At 42.0% G+C, this 17,322-nt stretch overlaps 1 protein-coding gene across 2 annotated transcripts in view; it reads right to left on the reverse strand.

The window, feature by feature from the left end:
- Positions 1–15,533, reverse strand: part of tmem229b (transmembrane protein 229B) — a 25,290-nt gene extending 9,757 nt beyond the window's left edge. Inside the window, exon 1 of one of the 2 annotated variants that reach the window (XM_054741746.2) lies at positions 15,270–15,533. Coding sequence is in view for 1 of the 2 variants with exons in the window: in XM_015969586.3 (XP_015825072.3) it covers positions 15,266–15,315 (50 nt within the window). In the remaining variant the exon portion in view is untranslated. Of the gene's footprint in view, positions 1–15,265 lie in introns of both variants that reach the window. The other variant, XM_015969586.3, reaches the window with a different exon arrangement.
- Positions 15,534–17,322: the final 1,789 nt, after the last annotated feature.

A 17,322-nucleotide genomic window follows, 5' to 3' on the forward strand; every position in this document is an offset into this window, starting at 1 on the left:
GAACAATCTGACTTTAAAGAGGAAACAAGTATGTTTATTTTAGAGCTTAAAAGATCAGTCGCGTCACGTAACTCATCACTTTTTAACAGGATTATAATGATAATCCTAATCTGCTAATTGGCAGGTGATTATCTTGCTCCTCAACTTCCTGCCTATTTTTACTTTCAACCCATGTTCTAGCCTGTAAGATTATGTAAAACCTTTATTTTAACTCCTGTCACAATGTAAAGTACTGTAATATTTAAAGGGGAACTGGGCAGTTTTAGCTTGTTTTTAACACCCCCTAGGGTCCATTTGTAGAAGCGAAAGCAAGACCTGTCTCCTCGCTGTGCGTTCATCTTTTTAACACCTTAATCTGACAGCTGAAACATCTCCCCAGCATTCCTAGAGGGGTGATTCATTACTAAATTAAACAAATCAGCTGTGTATCATCTAAAACATGCAGGAAACATGCTGGAACCAGACTGCAGCGCCCAGTGTGTCAACTCAATTTTTCTAAGTTCTAACAAAGCAGCTCGCCAGTCTAAAGTTGTAAGTGGAAAATTGTGGCCACATGGGGTGATAGGGGCTGAGTGGCTGATCATTAACCCTGTATAGAGTCATTTTAGCACATACTGGCTCAAGAAAATTATGTAAAATTATGAAAAAGATGTATTTAATACAAGATAAAATACAAATTAAAGGCCTTAGAAGTTGTTGATTTAATTCTTTTTAGAATCTGCCTTCAGTGTTGTGGTATTTGACTAAATTGTGAAACCTTGAAATCAAAGTGTGATCTCAGAAGTTGTGATCTATTGGGATGACTATCAGCTACTGCAATACTGAGTTGACACCACGCTGCACTCCTTATTTATTCAGCATCCACACAAATCTATCACTGAGGAAGATTTTGATTCTATTTTCAAATTGCTGACACTAAACTTCCTGCCCAAACCTTTTTTTTTTGCCCGTGGATGACTGATGAGGTTGAGATGACCTCTGCTTTGGCACAGTGAAGCCTAATCTTTGTGTGTTTTATCTGTGATCAGCAGGGCAGATTTATCTTTGACTCTAAGAGTTGATTAAAGAGAAGAACAGCTGAGTAAGTGTGTAAAATTAAGGCTATTTATAAAATAAAATGGAGGGTACTCGCAGAAGACTGACATCTCAGGTGAATTGAATTACCGGTATGTTAAAAAGACTAACAAATCGTATAGTCAGAATAATAATAATAATAATAATAATACATTTTATTTCAAAGCGCCTTTCAGGACACCCAAGGTCACTTTACACAAAACACGTAATAAAATACAATAAAACAATAATAAAACCCAAAGAAGAAAAAACAGAGAGAAACATTTCAATAAAATCAGAGGTTGTAGGCAGATTTAAACATATGTGTTTTGAGTTTTGATTGGAAAAGGGTAAAACTGTCGATGTTCCTGATGTCTGGGGGAAGTGAGTTCCAGAGTCGAGGAGCAGAGCGGCTGAAAGCTCTGCTCCCCATGGTAGCGAGACGGGCAGAAGGAACCGCAAGATGGATGGAAGAAGAAGATCTGAGTGAACGGGACGGGGTGTGAATACTTATAAGGTCTGAGATATATGGAGGAGAGAGGTTGTGGATTGCTTTGAAGGTATGGAGGAGAATTTTGAAGATGGACCTGAATTTAACTGGGAGCCAGTGGAGCTGCTGGAGAACCGGCGTGATGTGGTGAAAGGAAGGGGTTCTGGTGATAATACGGGCTGCTGAATTCTGGACCAGTTGCAGTTTATGAAGGAGTTTGTTGGGGAGACCATAAAGAAGTGAATTGCAATAGTCGAGACGGGAGGTGACGAGGCTGTGGACGAGAATGGCGGCAGTGTGAGGGGTCAGTGAGGGACGAAGACGGTTTATGGAACGTAGATGGAAGTATGCTGACCGAATTAAGATATTAATGTGAGCCTGAAAAGAAAGGGAGCTGTCGAGAATGACACCCAGACTCTTGACATGAGGTGAGGGGGAGACTGTGGCACTGTCAATAGTTAAAGAAAAGCTGTCAGATGTTGAGAGGGTGGAGTTAGTGCCAACTAGAAGAAGTTCAGTTTTATTGCCGTTGAGTTTGAGGAAATTAGAGGTGAACCATGATTTGATTTCAGAGAGGCAGAGTGTAAGGGAGGACGGTGGGAGAGTAGAGTTGGGCTTACTGGAAATGTAGAGCTGGGTGTCATCTGCAAAGCAGTGAAACTGGATATTGAATTTGCGGAAGATTTTGCCGATAGGGAGGAGATATACTATGAAGAGGAGGGGCCCCAGGACAGAGCCCTGGGGCACACCTGACTTGACTGGGGAGGGTTCTGAGGTAAAGGATTTTAACTGGATGAACTGAGTGCGGCCAGTAAGGTAAGATTGAAACCAGCTGAGGGGGGTGTGAGTGATGCCTAAGGAATAGAGTCTATTAAGGAGGATGGGATGAGAAATGGTGTCAAAGGCCGCACTCAGATCGAGGAGAATAAGAATAGAGATTAAACCAGAATCAGCAGCAATGAGTAGGTCGTTAGTGATCTTGATGAGAGCTGTTTCTGTGCTGTGGTGGGGACGGAAGCCAGACTGAAACTGTTCATAAAGGTTATTGCGGGTGAGATGTGAATGGAGCTGAGATGCAACAGTTTTCTCAAGGACTTTGGAAATGAAGGGAAGATGGGAAATGGGACGGAGGTTATTGAAATCATTGGGATCTAAACCAGGTTTTTTTAGAATAGGGCTGACTGAAGCGGATTTGAATAGGGATGGGACCGTACCAGAGGATAGTGAGGAATGAATAATGGCTGTTATAAAAGGGAGCAGAGAAGAAAGGCAGGATTTAACTAAAACAGTTGGAATAGGGTCCAGTTGACAGGTGGAAGGTTTGGATTTGGTGATGTAATCTAATATTTCTGAGGGATGGGGAAGTTCAAAGGAGGAGAACGGAATGGTGGGTTCAAATAAATCAGGAGAGGGAGGGGAGGAATGAGGTAAAGAGAGATGGATTCTATTGACCTTCTCATTAAAAAACTGAAGGAGAGAGTTACAGGTTTCTGAAGAGTAAAGATGGATGGGTAAGGAGTCGGGAGGCTGAAAAATGCTGTTCATGATGGAAAATAATGTTTTAGTGTTGCTGGAGTTGGACGAGATGAGACCGGAGTAATACTGAGATTTGGCATGGGAGATGGAGTCCTTGTAGAGAGAAATCTGAGCAGAATATAAGTCTTTATGGATGGTGAGACCGGTTTTCTTGTAGAGTCTTTCAAGCCTCCGGTTGGTAGCTTTCAAGGAGCGAAGGGCAGTGGTGAACCATGGAGCAGACCGAGTAAAATATACAGAGCGGGATTTGATGGGAGCAAATGAATTAAGGATAGAAACCAGACCGTTATTGTACTGAATGACAAGATCATCGGGAGTAGAGGACAAATTAGGGGTCAAGGTGGCAAAACTGGAGGACAGGGAGGCTAGATCAATGTCCTTAATATTACGAAAAGAAATGATACGTGGTGACTTGATGATGGAGAGACGGAGGGGAACAGAAAAGGAGATGAGGAAGTGGTCCGTGAAAGGGAGCGGGTCAGCTGTACAGTTGGAGGGGGTCAGGCCGGAGCAGCAGATTAAATCCAGGGTGTGACCTTTAATGTGAGTGGGAAAATTGGCATATTGATGAAAACTGAGGCTGTCCAAAGATGAGGAGAAGTCTTTGCTGAGGGGGAGGGCCATATTGTCCATATGAATATTAAAATCACCAAGTAAAATTACATTTGGGGAAAGGGCGGACAGATGGGATAAAAGAGCAGAGAGTTCATTTAAAAACTCAGGGCTGAACTTGGGGGGACGATAAACAGTGACAATTATTGTGGGGGTCGGGCCGGAGAGTTGACAGGCGAGGCATTCCAGAGTGGTGAGAGGAGGAAGGTTTACGGGAAGGACCTTCCAAGTCTCGCGATACAGTATCGCGAGACCACCGCCGCGGCCCGACCCACGGGGTTTGGAGAGGTAAACAAATCCGGGAGGAGTACAGTCATTGAGTTGTGAGAAATCGCTGGGTTGTTGCCATGTTTCGTTCAGACAAAGAAAGTCTAGCTTATGGTCACTGATGGTATCTTGGAGGAGATGTCCTTTACCAGAGAGGGAGCGAATGTTGAGAAGACCAAAATTAGCAGTGCGGAAGTCCCTGGCGACAGGAGCATTAGTCCGACTAGCCAGCCGGGCTAACACGCTGGAGTCGGCAGCTCGGCAGGTATTCCTGGGTAGCCGCCGGCTAGTCGTGGACCAGAAGGAGGGTATTCCTTTGGAGCCGTCGAGATGGAGGTTCCGCCGGGACCCCCGATGGATATACCGACGGCGAGGCTGGAAGGTGATGTCGGGGAAGAGGCACAGAGCTGGTGGTGGAGATCCGGAGTAGCGAAAGCGGAGGTTGAAGAGCTCCGCCGCCGAGTACTGGAGAAGGCCATCCACGGACAGAAGAATGAGCGACAGGATGATCCAGGCCAGTGCGAGGCACACAGAAATCCTGCTGGACCACATTATGGAGTGGAGCAGGGAGGTGGTGATGTGCAACCAGAACGCAAGCTGAGCAGGTAGGTGAAAATTAGTTTTCACCGACACAGGGATGTGACCAGGGTGAAAAAGAAGAAAAAAAAATACAAAAAGTTTGTTTGCCAGCGAGCAGCGGCAGCGAGACGCGCCAGCGTTCACTCAACCGGCTGTGTCACATGACAGTTCCTTTTATAGCCAATGCACCGCAGCACCTGCCCATTTATCGATTATCTGCAGCTTTTCTGAGGTCTCCAAATCTTATTCCAGCTTATTCAGAGAGTATGGGTTAGTACTAGGGCTGCACGATATTAGGAAAACCTGCGATATTCGATAACATTTATTAATATTGCGATGACGATATTACTTGCGATAAATAAAAACTTAACTCAGGAACAAAAATAATCAAAAATAAAAAATCATCTAAATGAGAAAAGCTAAAGGGAAGGAAAGGGAAAAAGAAAATGAACAAGAAAAGGCAATCCGTGGATCCCAGGAAAAGCAGATTCAGCAAAAAGAGCAGAACAAAGCTATCTCAGGTGTTTGCTAACCATCTAAATGAAGTGCCATCCACCTCGGGGGCGGGCATCTAAGCTATGAGAACCCACCCATTTGGCCAAATGGGTGAAGAGCTCTGTTTGATTTGTTAAAAAACCATCATTATGTGTAGCAAACATTTGAGCTGACATTCACTGCGATATTTATCTGTTCTTTGTGATATGCATGTTGTGCATGGTGATATCGCGATAACGATATACTTACGATATATTGTGCAGCCCTAGTTTGTACCATTTACAAACATACATATAATATGGAAAAACTCTCTTAGGTTTCCGAAGAGCTGAATTGTAGCCTAGTGGGCGGTTCCCACCACCACCATCTTGGCCAAGTCACACATCTCGTCACTCCCAGAAGATGCAGAAACGAACCTGAGAGCATGTGGGTGGGGGCAGATGATTGATTCAAACTTTAAGCCACTGTAGCTACAAGCTAAAGCTAACTGAAGCTAGCAGAGTTTGTAGGGGGGCTTTAAGCCCAGAAGACCTGTCGATGAGCGACTCTGTTACCCTCTGCCTTCTAGACTGTAACACTTTTACCTTGAGCCCGATGTTGAATCCTTTCCTGGAGCAAGCTGCTAGCGCTAGCTCTGATGGTTCATCTGATACCTGTCAGTCAAATAGACACGCCACTATGTAATCATAATTTAAAGCTCTAATTACATCGAAACAGACAAGTTACAAAAAAATGCACCCCCCTCAGAGTTGTCACGATGATAAACTTTATTAAGCCTAAAATATTTTTGAACCAGGCTGCCAACGTGCTTATTTGTTCTGTGAAGTTGGAATTTTTAACAAGGGAGTGGTAACTTGCTCCTTTCTGGAGCCAGCCCCTAGAGGATGAGAGGGGAACTGCAATTTTCATCACTTCCGTGCTGCATTCACTTTGGACGAGTTTTCTCCTTGTTTAGTATGCTATCTAGTCAGTTTTCATTGTTAAAGGGACCCGTATAGGTGACCTGTACCCCACCATTCCTACGCCTTCTTCAGTTGTAGATTTATAGGATGATGGAACAGATTGGTTAGGATGGATTTACACACTGTGATATTTCATTCTGCTTTTGCAGATGTTTTAGGATATCCCCTACAATCCATCACCCTACCAGCTCTCTCATCAGCCTAAAGTATTGATCAGCATAGTTTCTGCCAGCTCCTGCTGCGGCGACCTAATTCGCCATGGCACTCAACTGAACCCTGCTTTGAATCATCACGGGCCAAATATAATCAGAATGGAAACGTTCACACAACATTGTGAAGCCAGGTTATCATCGAGACCTGTGCAAACTACATCTGTGGCACCTGTCCCAGGCTGATGCAGACGCTTGGACGATCACTTTGGGAGGCTGTGGTGTAAACTACGTAGAGTATGCGATGCAGCTGAAAGCCTGTAACAAAGGTGACCTTAGAGCTGCACCGTCTCCAGTAACAGAAAAGGCAGCAAGCATCAGGAAAATCTCCTATTGTTAGTTTCATTGCTGTATCTTTGTGTCACATCACAAAAAAACTGGTGTCTAGATTTTTCAATTACCAATACAGACAGATCATTTGCTGCTGTGGCCCCCAGACTCTGGAACACTCTCCCCCTGAGCCTGAGATCAGTGGACTCAGTGGTCTCCTTCAAAAAGCAGCTGAAGACTCACTTGTTCAAGCTGGCTTTTGTATGACCTTCTTCACCACTCTCTCTTTATTCTGCTCTCGCCACCTATTCCACCTTCCTCAGGATCCACTGATTTCCCTCTTTCCTATTCACTCTCTCTCTTTCTTAACATTTTTTCTTTTAAATCGCAATTGCTTATTCTTGCTCATTTTAAATATATTTTAAACATTTTCAAAATGCTTTTTTATATTTTTACAATTTTTACATTTTTTGTTTTTGTGAAGCGCCTCGTGATTTTTATCTTGAGAGGCACTATAGAAATGATATTTTTTTCTTCTTCTTCTTCTTCTACAAACAGTACCTAAAGGATTAGTAAGTCAATTTTACTTATATAGCACTTATCACAGACATAGAATCACAAAGTGCTTCACATAGACCAAAACAAAATAAAACAGTCATGAACTCATAATGATCTCAAAACAGAAATAGATTCACATCAGGAAAAATGAAGTTTAATGCTCCAATAAGCTTCAAACTCTCCAGCTGCTGCTAGTGTTTGTGTGCACACTGAGTGTTTAAGTGAGAGGCCGGAGAAAGGAACGAGATGGACAGGAGTGCGGGGTGGATGAAAGGTGGAATACGAGAACCCTATGAGGCAGCACAAAATTAAGTGATCCCGATCAATTGCAAAGACAGGTCGATTACCCCTGAAACAGCAAGCTGGCACTCACCCCAAGCAGCATCATGTGCTCTCATTCTCAGAGCTAGATTCAGCTATAGAAACTGTGATTTCATGTAGGACTTAAATACGCAGCTAGATGTGAATTTAAGCAACATTAAAGAACAAAATCACTTAAAAACAAATGGAGAAGTTGTTTTTTTTTCAAAGTCGTTGCTCTGATAGCGGCTATTCTCAGCTTTTATAGCAGCCTGCCCAGGTTTTATTTCTGAAACAGGCAAAAGTCTAATTACTGGAAGACTATTATAGAATATCTGAATGTTTCAAAAGTATTTCTTTGAACCAGAAATATAAAAAAAAAACGAAAAATCAACAGGGCCTGGGCATCATTTGAAGCTCTTATTTTGAAAGCTATGCTATACCAGTCCTGGTGCAGGAAAGAGATAAAGGCAACATATTTCTCTGTTTTTCAATCATTTTCAATACCCATGATTTTTTTATTATATTAAGCCTGAAAGTAGCTTAGTGCACATCAAAAATCTCCTAATTTCTCTGACGACCTATTGAAAATTGAGATTAAAGTCGGATTTAGTTGCATTTTGCTGTTTTTCAACATGATACTCTCAGTGTGAAGGGTGTGAATACTCACAAGGAGGAAAGAAATGCTGTGTCTGCATATTTAACTCTAAGTTAAATATAACTTTTATTTCTTGCTGTAAATTGTCCTAAAATAAGATGTAAATGTGAATAATAACTAATAGTTTCTCTGACCACACAGATTTTAAAAAAGGTCGTTTTAACTGGAAACGCACTTCCTGGTGATTTTCATTAAGAAGTTATGACTTCTTAAGCATATTAAGTTATTTAAGAGCTTAGTGTGCAGAACAGTTTGTCCTATTTTTAACCCTGGTTACAGCTCCAGCGAGTCACTCACTTTAATCAAGTCACCATTAAATGTTATGAAGTAAAAACTCATCTCAGAAATGATCCGAAACAAAAGCATCAAGTCCGATGAGAGCTATCTGACGTCACCCCATTACTAACGTTTAACTGTTTATTTGAAGAGTTGACGTTTTCACTTGAGGACAAGATAAGCAACAACCTCATTTATTGAAGGACCAATCAGATAAAAGGTGACTAATTGTCTCTTTGATGCAAAAAACTAAACCTACAGATGTGATAAATGTTAGGGACATGTGCACCATCACAGGGATAAAACTTCACATGTTAAGCATCTGTCTTGTCTCAGATATTCTCCTCTGTTGTGCTTTTATTAGCACTTATTACAGGAAAGCATCGACCTTCCCAATCCCAAACTCTACTATCGAAGTGCTGGAGTATGACAAAAACATAGAGGCTCTTCTGCAGCTGGACTGGCGCCATACCAGCTGAGGCTAAAAGCTTTGGTGCAGCACCGCTAACAGAGGCTCATATAACTTTATGGATTGCATCTTTTCCATAACTGCAAGGTGAAAGCCTGAGCTGAAGGAGCAGAGCAGCGGAGGAGGAGGGATTTATGTAAACAGGAACGTAGGAGCTATGCTCCTCACTCAAGTCCAAAAGGTTTTATTGATCAGCAAGAAATAAAACCTGGGGTCAGAAGAGGTCAGTAACTCCACACAGGACAAGATGTTTCTGTAAAACGCTTTTACATAACCTAAAAACCACAGATCTGTACATGACGGACCATCTGCTAAATCAGACTAGAAATCCTGGCGATTCCTCATTTAATAATATTCTTAAATAATTTTAAAGATAGATTAAAGAGACTTGCCTGCAGCATCTATTAGTTTTACAAGTCTGGATGGATTTCATGTGAAGTTTAATGTTTGCTTTGGTTTAGGAGGGCTAGCTCCAACACACAACAAAATATCTAATTAGCAACTTTTTCATATTTTTAAATCATTTTCTTGAGCCAGTTTGTGCTAAAATGACTCTTTACAGGGCTGATGAAAGGCCACCCGTCCGCTATCACCCCCTGTGGTCAGAATATCGCACTTGCAACAACAGAGATGACCTACCTGGCGCTCTCTGGCCTCAGCACATTTCCTGCATGTTTTAGATCATGAACACAGCTGTTTTGTTTCATTTAGTGATGACTCACTCCTCTAGACACTTAGGAATGCTGGGAGATGTTTCAGCATTTAGATTAAGGTGTTAAAAAGACGAACGCACAGCAAGCAGATACATTTTGGTTTCACTTCAGACACTAGGGGGTGCTAAAAGCAGCCAAACTGCCTTGTGCCCCTTTAAGTAGGCTATGGGTAATGATTATAAATAAATCATTTTAAAAGTGACTACAATTCGACCATATTTAAAATTTTAAAAGCACTATTTTGCCACATTTTGCATTTGAATAGCTTTTGGTAGGTCATTTTCACCTTAATACAGTGTATAATAAGCCTGACAAGCTACCTTGTGCATGGAAATATATAGTCTGGGTACGGTTGTCTTTCAAACTGTCTCCACATGGTGTTGGACAGCACTGGGACCCATCAGAGCAGTGAACAATGTGACAGTCAACAGGGCAGTTTGCCGTACACCTTTGAAGAAGACAAAAATAGATCCTTTATCAAAATAAATGACTTGAGCACCTCTACCTGCTCTTGACTCAGATAAAAGCCCAAGTCTAAATCGTTCAAAGTCCACGTCAAAGCTGTTTCAAAGGAGCACTATTCATGAGCCGATGCTATCGTTGCTGTTTTTCTTAAGGGCGCTCCCAAGGGGTGGCCAGGGGTGGCCATGGTCACCCCTAGAAAAGTGTGGTTTTGGGTGTCTTTCAACCGAAGCAAACAGGACAGAGAGGCAGAAAGTCGTAGGCCAGCTATTAACAACTGGTTCACACCATAGGTTCACACACACACGTACAAACACACACACACACAAACAGCAAGGGGGAGGGGGGTGTAGAGGAAAAGAGCAGAGAAAAGGCAGAGAGGAAATGGAGGACACCAAATGGTTAAAAGAAAAACCACGAGGCGCGCCTCGACCGGAGCGGAGAAACAAGCATCTGGTCTGAACTGAGGAGCAGCGAGCAGCGGTCAAATTTCGTGAGCGCTTCGCCTCCCGGCGCTTCGGCGGCCGGTGTGTCCCTGGCCTTAGACATCATCTACTGATCTTTTTTCATAAAATATTCACTGTGATAGAAACCCAAAAGGAGTAAGAACAGTTTAACAGTTTTATTATTTTATTTAACAGAATTATTTTCAATTCGTTTTCATTTTGAAGGGAATATTCTGACCCAGACCTGACCTTTCCTGACCCCGCTTAAGCCTAATTTATACTATTCCATCTGCGTCAGTACGGAGACACGCAACGCCATTATGCGTCAGCGCAAGAGCTCTCCGACGGGCTCGCAGAGTTCTTCGTTTGCCCCAAAGTGTCAAAAACGTGAGAAACCAGAGAGCCCTGAACCACCTCAGCAGACTCCTCTAGAGGAGGGACAGCGGCTGGAGCTGCTTTGAGGAAGCTTGTTTCAGCTTGTATCCAGGATATCATGATAGGCAGCTGAAACTTGTACACGGATCACACCTTTGCCTTTCAGCTCCATGTGTTCTCCACCAGGGCCTTACCACAGACAAAGCTATGATTAGTCTATCTTTCCCTATACTGTCACCTACTAGCCTATGAACGTTTGAAGCAAAGCCTGACTTCCGAAGGCAGAATTCCACCAGTTGAATCCACTACAAACCTCTAGCTTAGAATATCCACAGTTACTTTGTTTTCTCTGTAAGATGCAGCTTCTGTGTAAGTTGACCAACTGTCCACCTTCTTATGACTAATATTTATGCTCACAGCCCACTCCTCTCCACTCGGTGAGCCCTCCTTTTGCAGATCTTGAGCTCCTTAGCCTAAGAAATCATGGCTAAGCCCTGGATCCTGAACAGCATGGTGCTCATGCCAAGTAAATTAGAAGTCTTGTTGCAGCTGCAGAAAAAAAATATTTACTGACACAGTCATGATGGCATCTGTGACGCAGAGAGAGAAGTTTCCAAAGGAGGGATTCACCTGAGTATATTATCATTAATAAGAACAGTAAGGTTGACTATACATATTTAATGATGGTTGTTATGCAAAAGTTTATGGAGGAGATGGATAAAAATATTCTTAAATGTTTGACGAATACATGAATAAAATATGCAGCTGAAGAAACAAACTTTCTGGGAGATTGTTAATGCCAGCACAGTTTTTAAAGGGGACATATTTAGATTTTTTTTTTAAATGATAAATGACCCGCACTTGTATAGCGCCTCTCAGAGTAAGGACTCCAAAGCGCTTTACACTACAGTGTATCATTCATCCATTCACACACTGATGGTGATGAGCTACGATGTAGCCACAGCTGCCCTGGGGCACACTGACAGAGGTGAGTTATAATAATTATATGGTCAATACAAAACATGTTTATGAAGTTCTTTTCACTAACTCTCTTACATAGAACAATTTCAGCAGTTTTATCCTTGACAGTTTCAGTACTTTCCAGAATGAGCCGTGTCAGGGCTTTGTCACTTTAAGAAAACAAGCTGGAGCTGGCCACATCCACTCAGACTGCCATAAACTGAGAATCTCTGATATATGACAGGAGCTCAGACTAGAGCTGCTGCCCCTCCAGCAGCTGCCCTCTCAAGTGGTTTGATTCTAAATTTCCCATTTGTGATGTCACAAATGGGGACTTTTTGAAACAGCTTGTTTTAGGCTCATAATTTACTACCAATTTAACTGAACACTGACAGAGAACAAATGGATAGGCTTTTTTTCATGTTTGGGATGTTTATAGAGGCAGTAGAGACCCACATGGCAGCACAAAAGGATGCCAAAGGTGAGTTTTGCATTATACGTTATCTTCAAACCTCTCTCCACAGTTCTACCCTGTAGATTATTGGTCTTTCTCAAACAGCCATGTCTATCTACAGGCTGGGTTCAGAGGACGCAGTCAAAATATGGTTACCAAATATCCAAACGCATAACTTAGATATATGATTTATTTTCTGTTTATGACATAACAAATTTAGTTCTAAAACATTTTCACTAGCCTGGTAAGCCTTCCTATATATTCGAATATATAGTCTGGCCATGACCCACGGACAGGTCGTCGGGCAGAATCTACAGTTGTCTTTCAAACTGAGTCCACTTGCTATCAGACAGCAAATGATGTGATGTACGCACCATTGCAGATGTGAGTCAGCTGGGCAGTACCCCATACACTGTCGAAGAACACAAAAATACGTTGTTTTTCTAAATAAATGTAAGTATCTACCTGCCTTTGACTTTAAGAAAATCACAAGTCTAAATACCGTATTAACCCAAATATAGGACCAGGATTTTTTTCATAGAAAATTATTTTAAAATGTGGGGTTGTTTTATAATGGGGGTCGAAGTGTTCACACATGCTATTTGTCATTACACGCCCGTAACAGCAGAGGGCGCCAGGCTGTGTGTTCTCAACAGGACAAAAATATGGAGACGAGACCTCCGGAGCAGAGTGGACCAAAGGTGGGGCAAGTGAACAAGCTATTAAGGCAGAGCTATGCTAATTTTAAGATGATGGTGGTGAATTCAGAGGGTCAAGCATTGCATGCATGGATGTATTGGAAGGCAGTGAGGATGACATTCTGGGAGGAGGCGGCAGGTGTAGCGATCTGATGGTACACCGGGACCACAGCAGCATGAGTGTGAGTGAGTACAGCGAGGCAGAGGGCGCCTTTGAATTAAAGCCCAATTTGACTTTTGATTTCACCTGTCAGCAAAGTTCTGATAGTTTGCATTAAAATAGTATTTTAGCTCAGTAAACAAAAATTGTTCACTTAAAAAGTAATTTTTTTTCTTTTCCTGAAGATTGGCCTTGGAAAGTGGGGTCGTCTTATATTCAGGACAGTACGGTTGTCCAAAGTTGATGCCAAAGCCATTTCAAATGAGCTGTCGCAATCTTTGTTTTGCTCAGTCACAGGGTGTTTCTCAATGTCAAGGTGCCTGGCCTTGCGAGGCGATGTTTTGCGAGGCCAGGCGCCTTGCTTACGAGGACACTGCCCTTCCTTGGTCAAAGAACACGATTAAATGGAACAGACTTGCATCACGTGACCGCGGCTTCCACGGCGGTCACGTAACATCACGTGACACGGGAGACAACGTTGTATTTTATACGTATTAGTTTCAATATAAATATATAACGAGACTTTTACTTTTTAAATTGTGTATATATTTGTTAAACTAAATATGTAAGTGAGTTACTACCGCTAGCGACCGAAGCTGTAACTACTAAGCAACTAACCAACCATAGAAAACTTCTTTGGATCTAAAAAAAACATTTTAAATTAGTTGACTGACTTTTAAACTTGAAAAATGTCCCCGAAGTAGCTGCCGGCTTCTGATCCGCCATCCTTTTGAAAAATACTGCGGTGTATTGTGGGTAATTTTTGACCAAGGCTAGGCTACAAGACATCTCCCGTGTATCCTCGCTCAGCTAGCTAAACGGCTAACAAACGGAGAACACACGCCTTGGTAGAACATGAACATTGGAGCACGTCTTGGCGGCTCCCAATGACGTATCTCCTAGGCAACCGGGGTGGGGTCAAGACATCAAGGAAAGGTTCCCTGGCATTGAGAAACACAGCCAGCCCACCACCAGTGCTGTGATTGGCCCACCAGACTGGCCAGGGCTGCGGAGGTTCCACTGAAGCGTGGCTAGATCAACCTGCAGAGCAAAATCATTTGCTTCTGCTACTGTCTGTCTAGGCTACCGTTTTTACTACAGTTACCTAACTCTTATATACCGGTAGATAGCAGATTGTAAAGTAGAACATTATAAAGACTAACAGCTGTATTTCACCACTTTAGCTTCAAATGAAAATGATCAAGTTAAATACTTTAAAAAATAGCTCTGAATATATAAAGTTTAATCTAATAATCAGACTCAATGTAGTTTTATCTAAATGTAGAAAGGTAACTCATAATACTTACAATTAAACCCAAATGCATAAAAATTAGACCAAATATTTAGGATAAAATCTAAATATATTAAAAAATTAACATCAAAATGTTCTAATTACATTTTTTCTTCAGCTACTCTGGCTTCCAGACCAAATCTGCTCAGTGTAAAAAAGCAAAAACAAAATATTTAATCATAAATCTGGTCATTTTAAACCTACATGTGAATTTAGTTGAAAAACATTATATTTAGGTATTATGTTTAGATTTAATTCTACAAAGTTTGACTCACCTAAAATATTTTGATTATTTTCTAAAGTATAAATGTTATGCTGTGAGGTCAGTTTGGGATTCCTTGTGGAGGCTGTAGTGGGTTATAAATAGGCTGAGGGGAAAAGGCTGCAGAAGCCACAGAGATTATCTCACCTCGGATGATAATAAACTGCAGGGTTTATGAGGGACGCATCGATGATGCCTTAAAAAACTATACACTCGGACACAACTCTTGCAACTGCAACAAGTTCCTGGCATGCAGACGAAGCTGAATGGTGTCCCGCTCCGTCCCAGGATTAAGGGGCAAGTGTGCAGAGCAGGCCCGGATGCTGGGACTCCGCTGCACCAGTGCGGCAAGGATATCCTTCATGTGTCAGAATTAGGAGCATGCATTTCTAACCCCTGAGCATTTGAGTATTTCACGTGTTATTGAAAAGGTAAACAAGACGAAACATTGGCAGGTGAAACGTTTCTTTTCACAACACGCGCTCGTTTTACATAATTTACAGTGAATTTAAAAAACAAGCGAGCTTCTAATTAACGTTGAAAGTTACACACACATTCATGAGGAACAAATTTCATTGAAAAAAAGAAATAAGGAAAGAAAGACAGAAATGGGTAAAACGTGTTAACAGTCGCGTGGGCTCTCTAAATAAACATGTTGACTGTAGTACGGATCAGTGGAGTACAGCAGATCCATCATTCACATGTATTACCTACACCCGGAGCTGTGCGTTGTCTCCTCACAGGCCGGCCGATCAGACATCCCCCGATGAGGCTGTCCTGGATGGTTCGGTGTCCGGCCCACGGGGATCTCCTCCACCGTGGATTTGGTCTTCTACGGAATTTCGCACATTTTTACTTCACTGCAGCAGCAGCAGCAGCAGCAGCACCGGCGGCACATGCTCAGAGGCGCGCAGTTCTTCATCTGCGGTTAACCGTTTACTCTCCGCAGCTCGGTGCGCAGACAAGCCGGATGATGCAGCGGAGTCCTATCCCCGTAGGCCAGCTAAATGTGTGTGTGTGTGTGTGTGTGTGTGTGTGTGTGTGTGTGTGTGTGTACTTACACACACAGTGGGATGCTAAACTTTGGAGAACTTTGTTAATATTCATGATTTAGCTGTATAAATCATTGGTTGTTACAACAAAAAAATCATTTAAATATATCATACATGAGACACACACAGTAAAGTGAAACGAAGTTTATAAGATTTACAGAAAGTGAACAATAATTGTTTAAACAAAATTAGGCAGGTGCATACATTTGGGCACTGTTGTCATTTTATTGATTCCAAAACCTTTATAACTAATTAATAATAATAATAATAATAATAATAATAATAATAATAATAATAATAATAAATTTTATGTCAAGCACCTTTCAAGACTCTCAAGGTCACTTTACAAGTGCAGGTAATACAAGAAAAGAAAACATCAATACAAATAAAAACATAAAATAATCAATATTAAAAAAGGAGCTAAGACTAGATAAAAATGTAGGAATGGAGGATTTCGGTTGCTAGGCTAGAGAAGGGTAGAAGAAGGATTATAGTTATGGTGGATAACCCAAGCGGAACATATGAGTTTTGAGTTGGGACTTAAAGGTTGAGAATGAGTTGATATTGCGGATGTCAGACGGGAGAATGTTCCAGAGTTTAGGGGCTGAGTAACTGAAGGCTCTGGCTCCAGTGTTACTGAGGCGAATACAGGAAACAGATAAGGAAACGGAGGATGATGAACGAAGAGAGCGAGCGGGAGTGACAACATGGATGAGATTAGAAATATTTGGAGGAGCGAGATTGTGGATGGCATGAAAGTGTACAGAAGAATTTTTAAGTCAGTTCGGTATTTAACAGGGAGCCAGTGAAGATGGTGCAAAGCAGGAGAAATGTGATCGTAGATGGAGGTCTTGGTGATTATACGGGCGGCGGAATTCTGGACCAGCTGAAGTTTATTGAGTGACTTTAGGGGGAGACCGGAGATGAGGGCATTACAGTAGTCAATGCAGCTGGTGACAAGACTGTAAATCAAAATAGCAGCAGAGTGTTGGCTGAGGGAGGGGCGGAGTCAATTAATAATGCGGAGATGGAAGTAAGCAGTTTTGTACTATTTTTGTGAGGTATGAAAGATAAGGTGTTATCCAAAATGACACCCAAGCTCTTGGCTTTAATGGTAGGGGAAATTGTGGTGTTATCGAAGCTAAGTGAGAATGAACTGATCTTTTAGAGGGAGGACTTGGTGCCGGTGAGGAGGATTTCTGACTTGTCACTGTTAAGCTGAAGGAAGTTGGAAGAGAACCAGGATTTAACTTCAGAGAGACAACTGAGAAGAGAGAAAATAGGGAGCGGACTGTTGGGTTTGGTAGAGAAATAGAGCTGGGTGTCGTTGGCGTAGCAGTGGAAATTGATGTTGAATTTACGAAAGATATTGCTGGAACGATTGAGGTTGTTATTAGAACTCAGAATAGGTTTGGTAAGCTCAGTGACCCTTGACCTCTATACACAGGTAAATACAACTATGAGAGAGTATTTAAGGGGGGAATTGTAAGTTTTCCTCCTCTTTAATTATTCACTGACAAATAGCAACATGAGGGTTTCAAAACAACTCTCAATGACCTAAAAACAAAGATGGTTTATCATCATGTTTTAGAGGAAGGAGACAGAAAGCTGTCTCAGAGATTTCAGCTGTCTGTTTCCACGGTTAGGAACATTTGGAGGAAATGGAAGACCACAGGCACAGTTCAAGTTAAGGCCTGAAGTAGTAGACCAAGAAA

The sequence above is a fragment of the Nothobranchius furzeri genome, chromosome 18, assembly GCF_043380555.1.
Source record: "Nothobranchius furzeri strain GRZ-AD chromosome 18, NfurGRZ-RIMD1, whole genome shotgun sequence".
NCBI classification, from domain to species: Eukaryota; Metazoa; Chordata; class Actinopteri; order Cyprinodontiformes; family Nothobranchiidae; genus Nothobranchius; species Nothobranchius furzeri.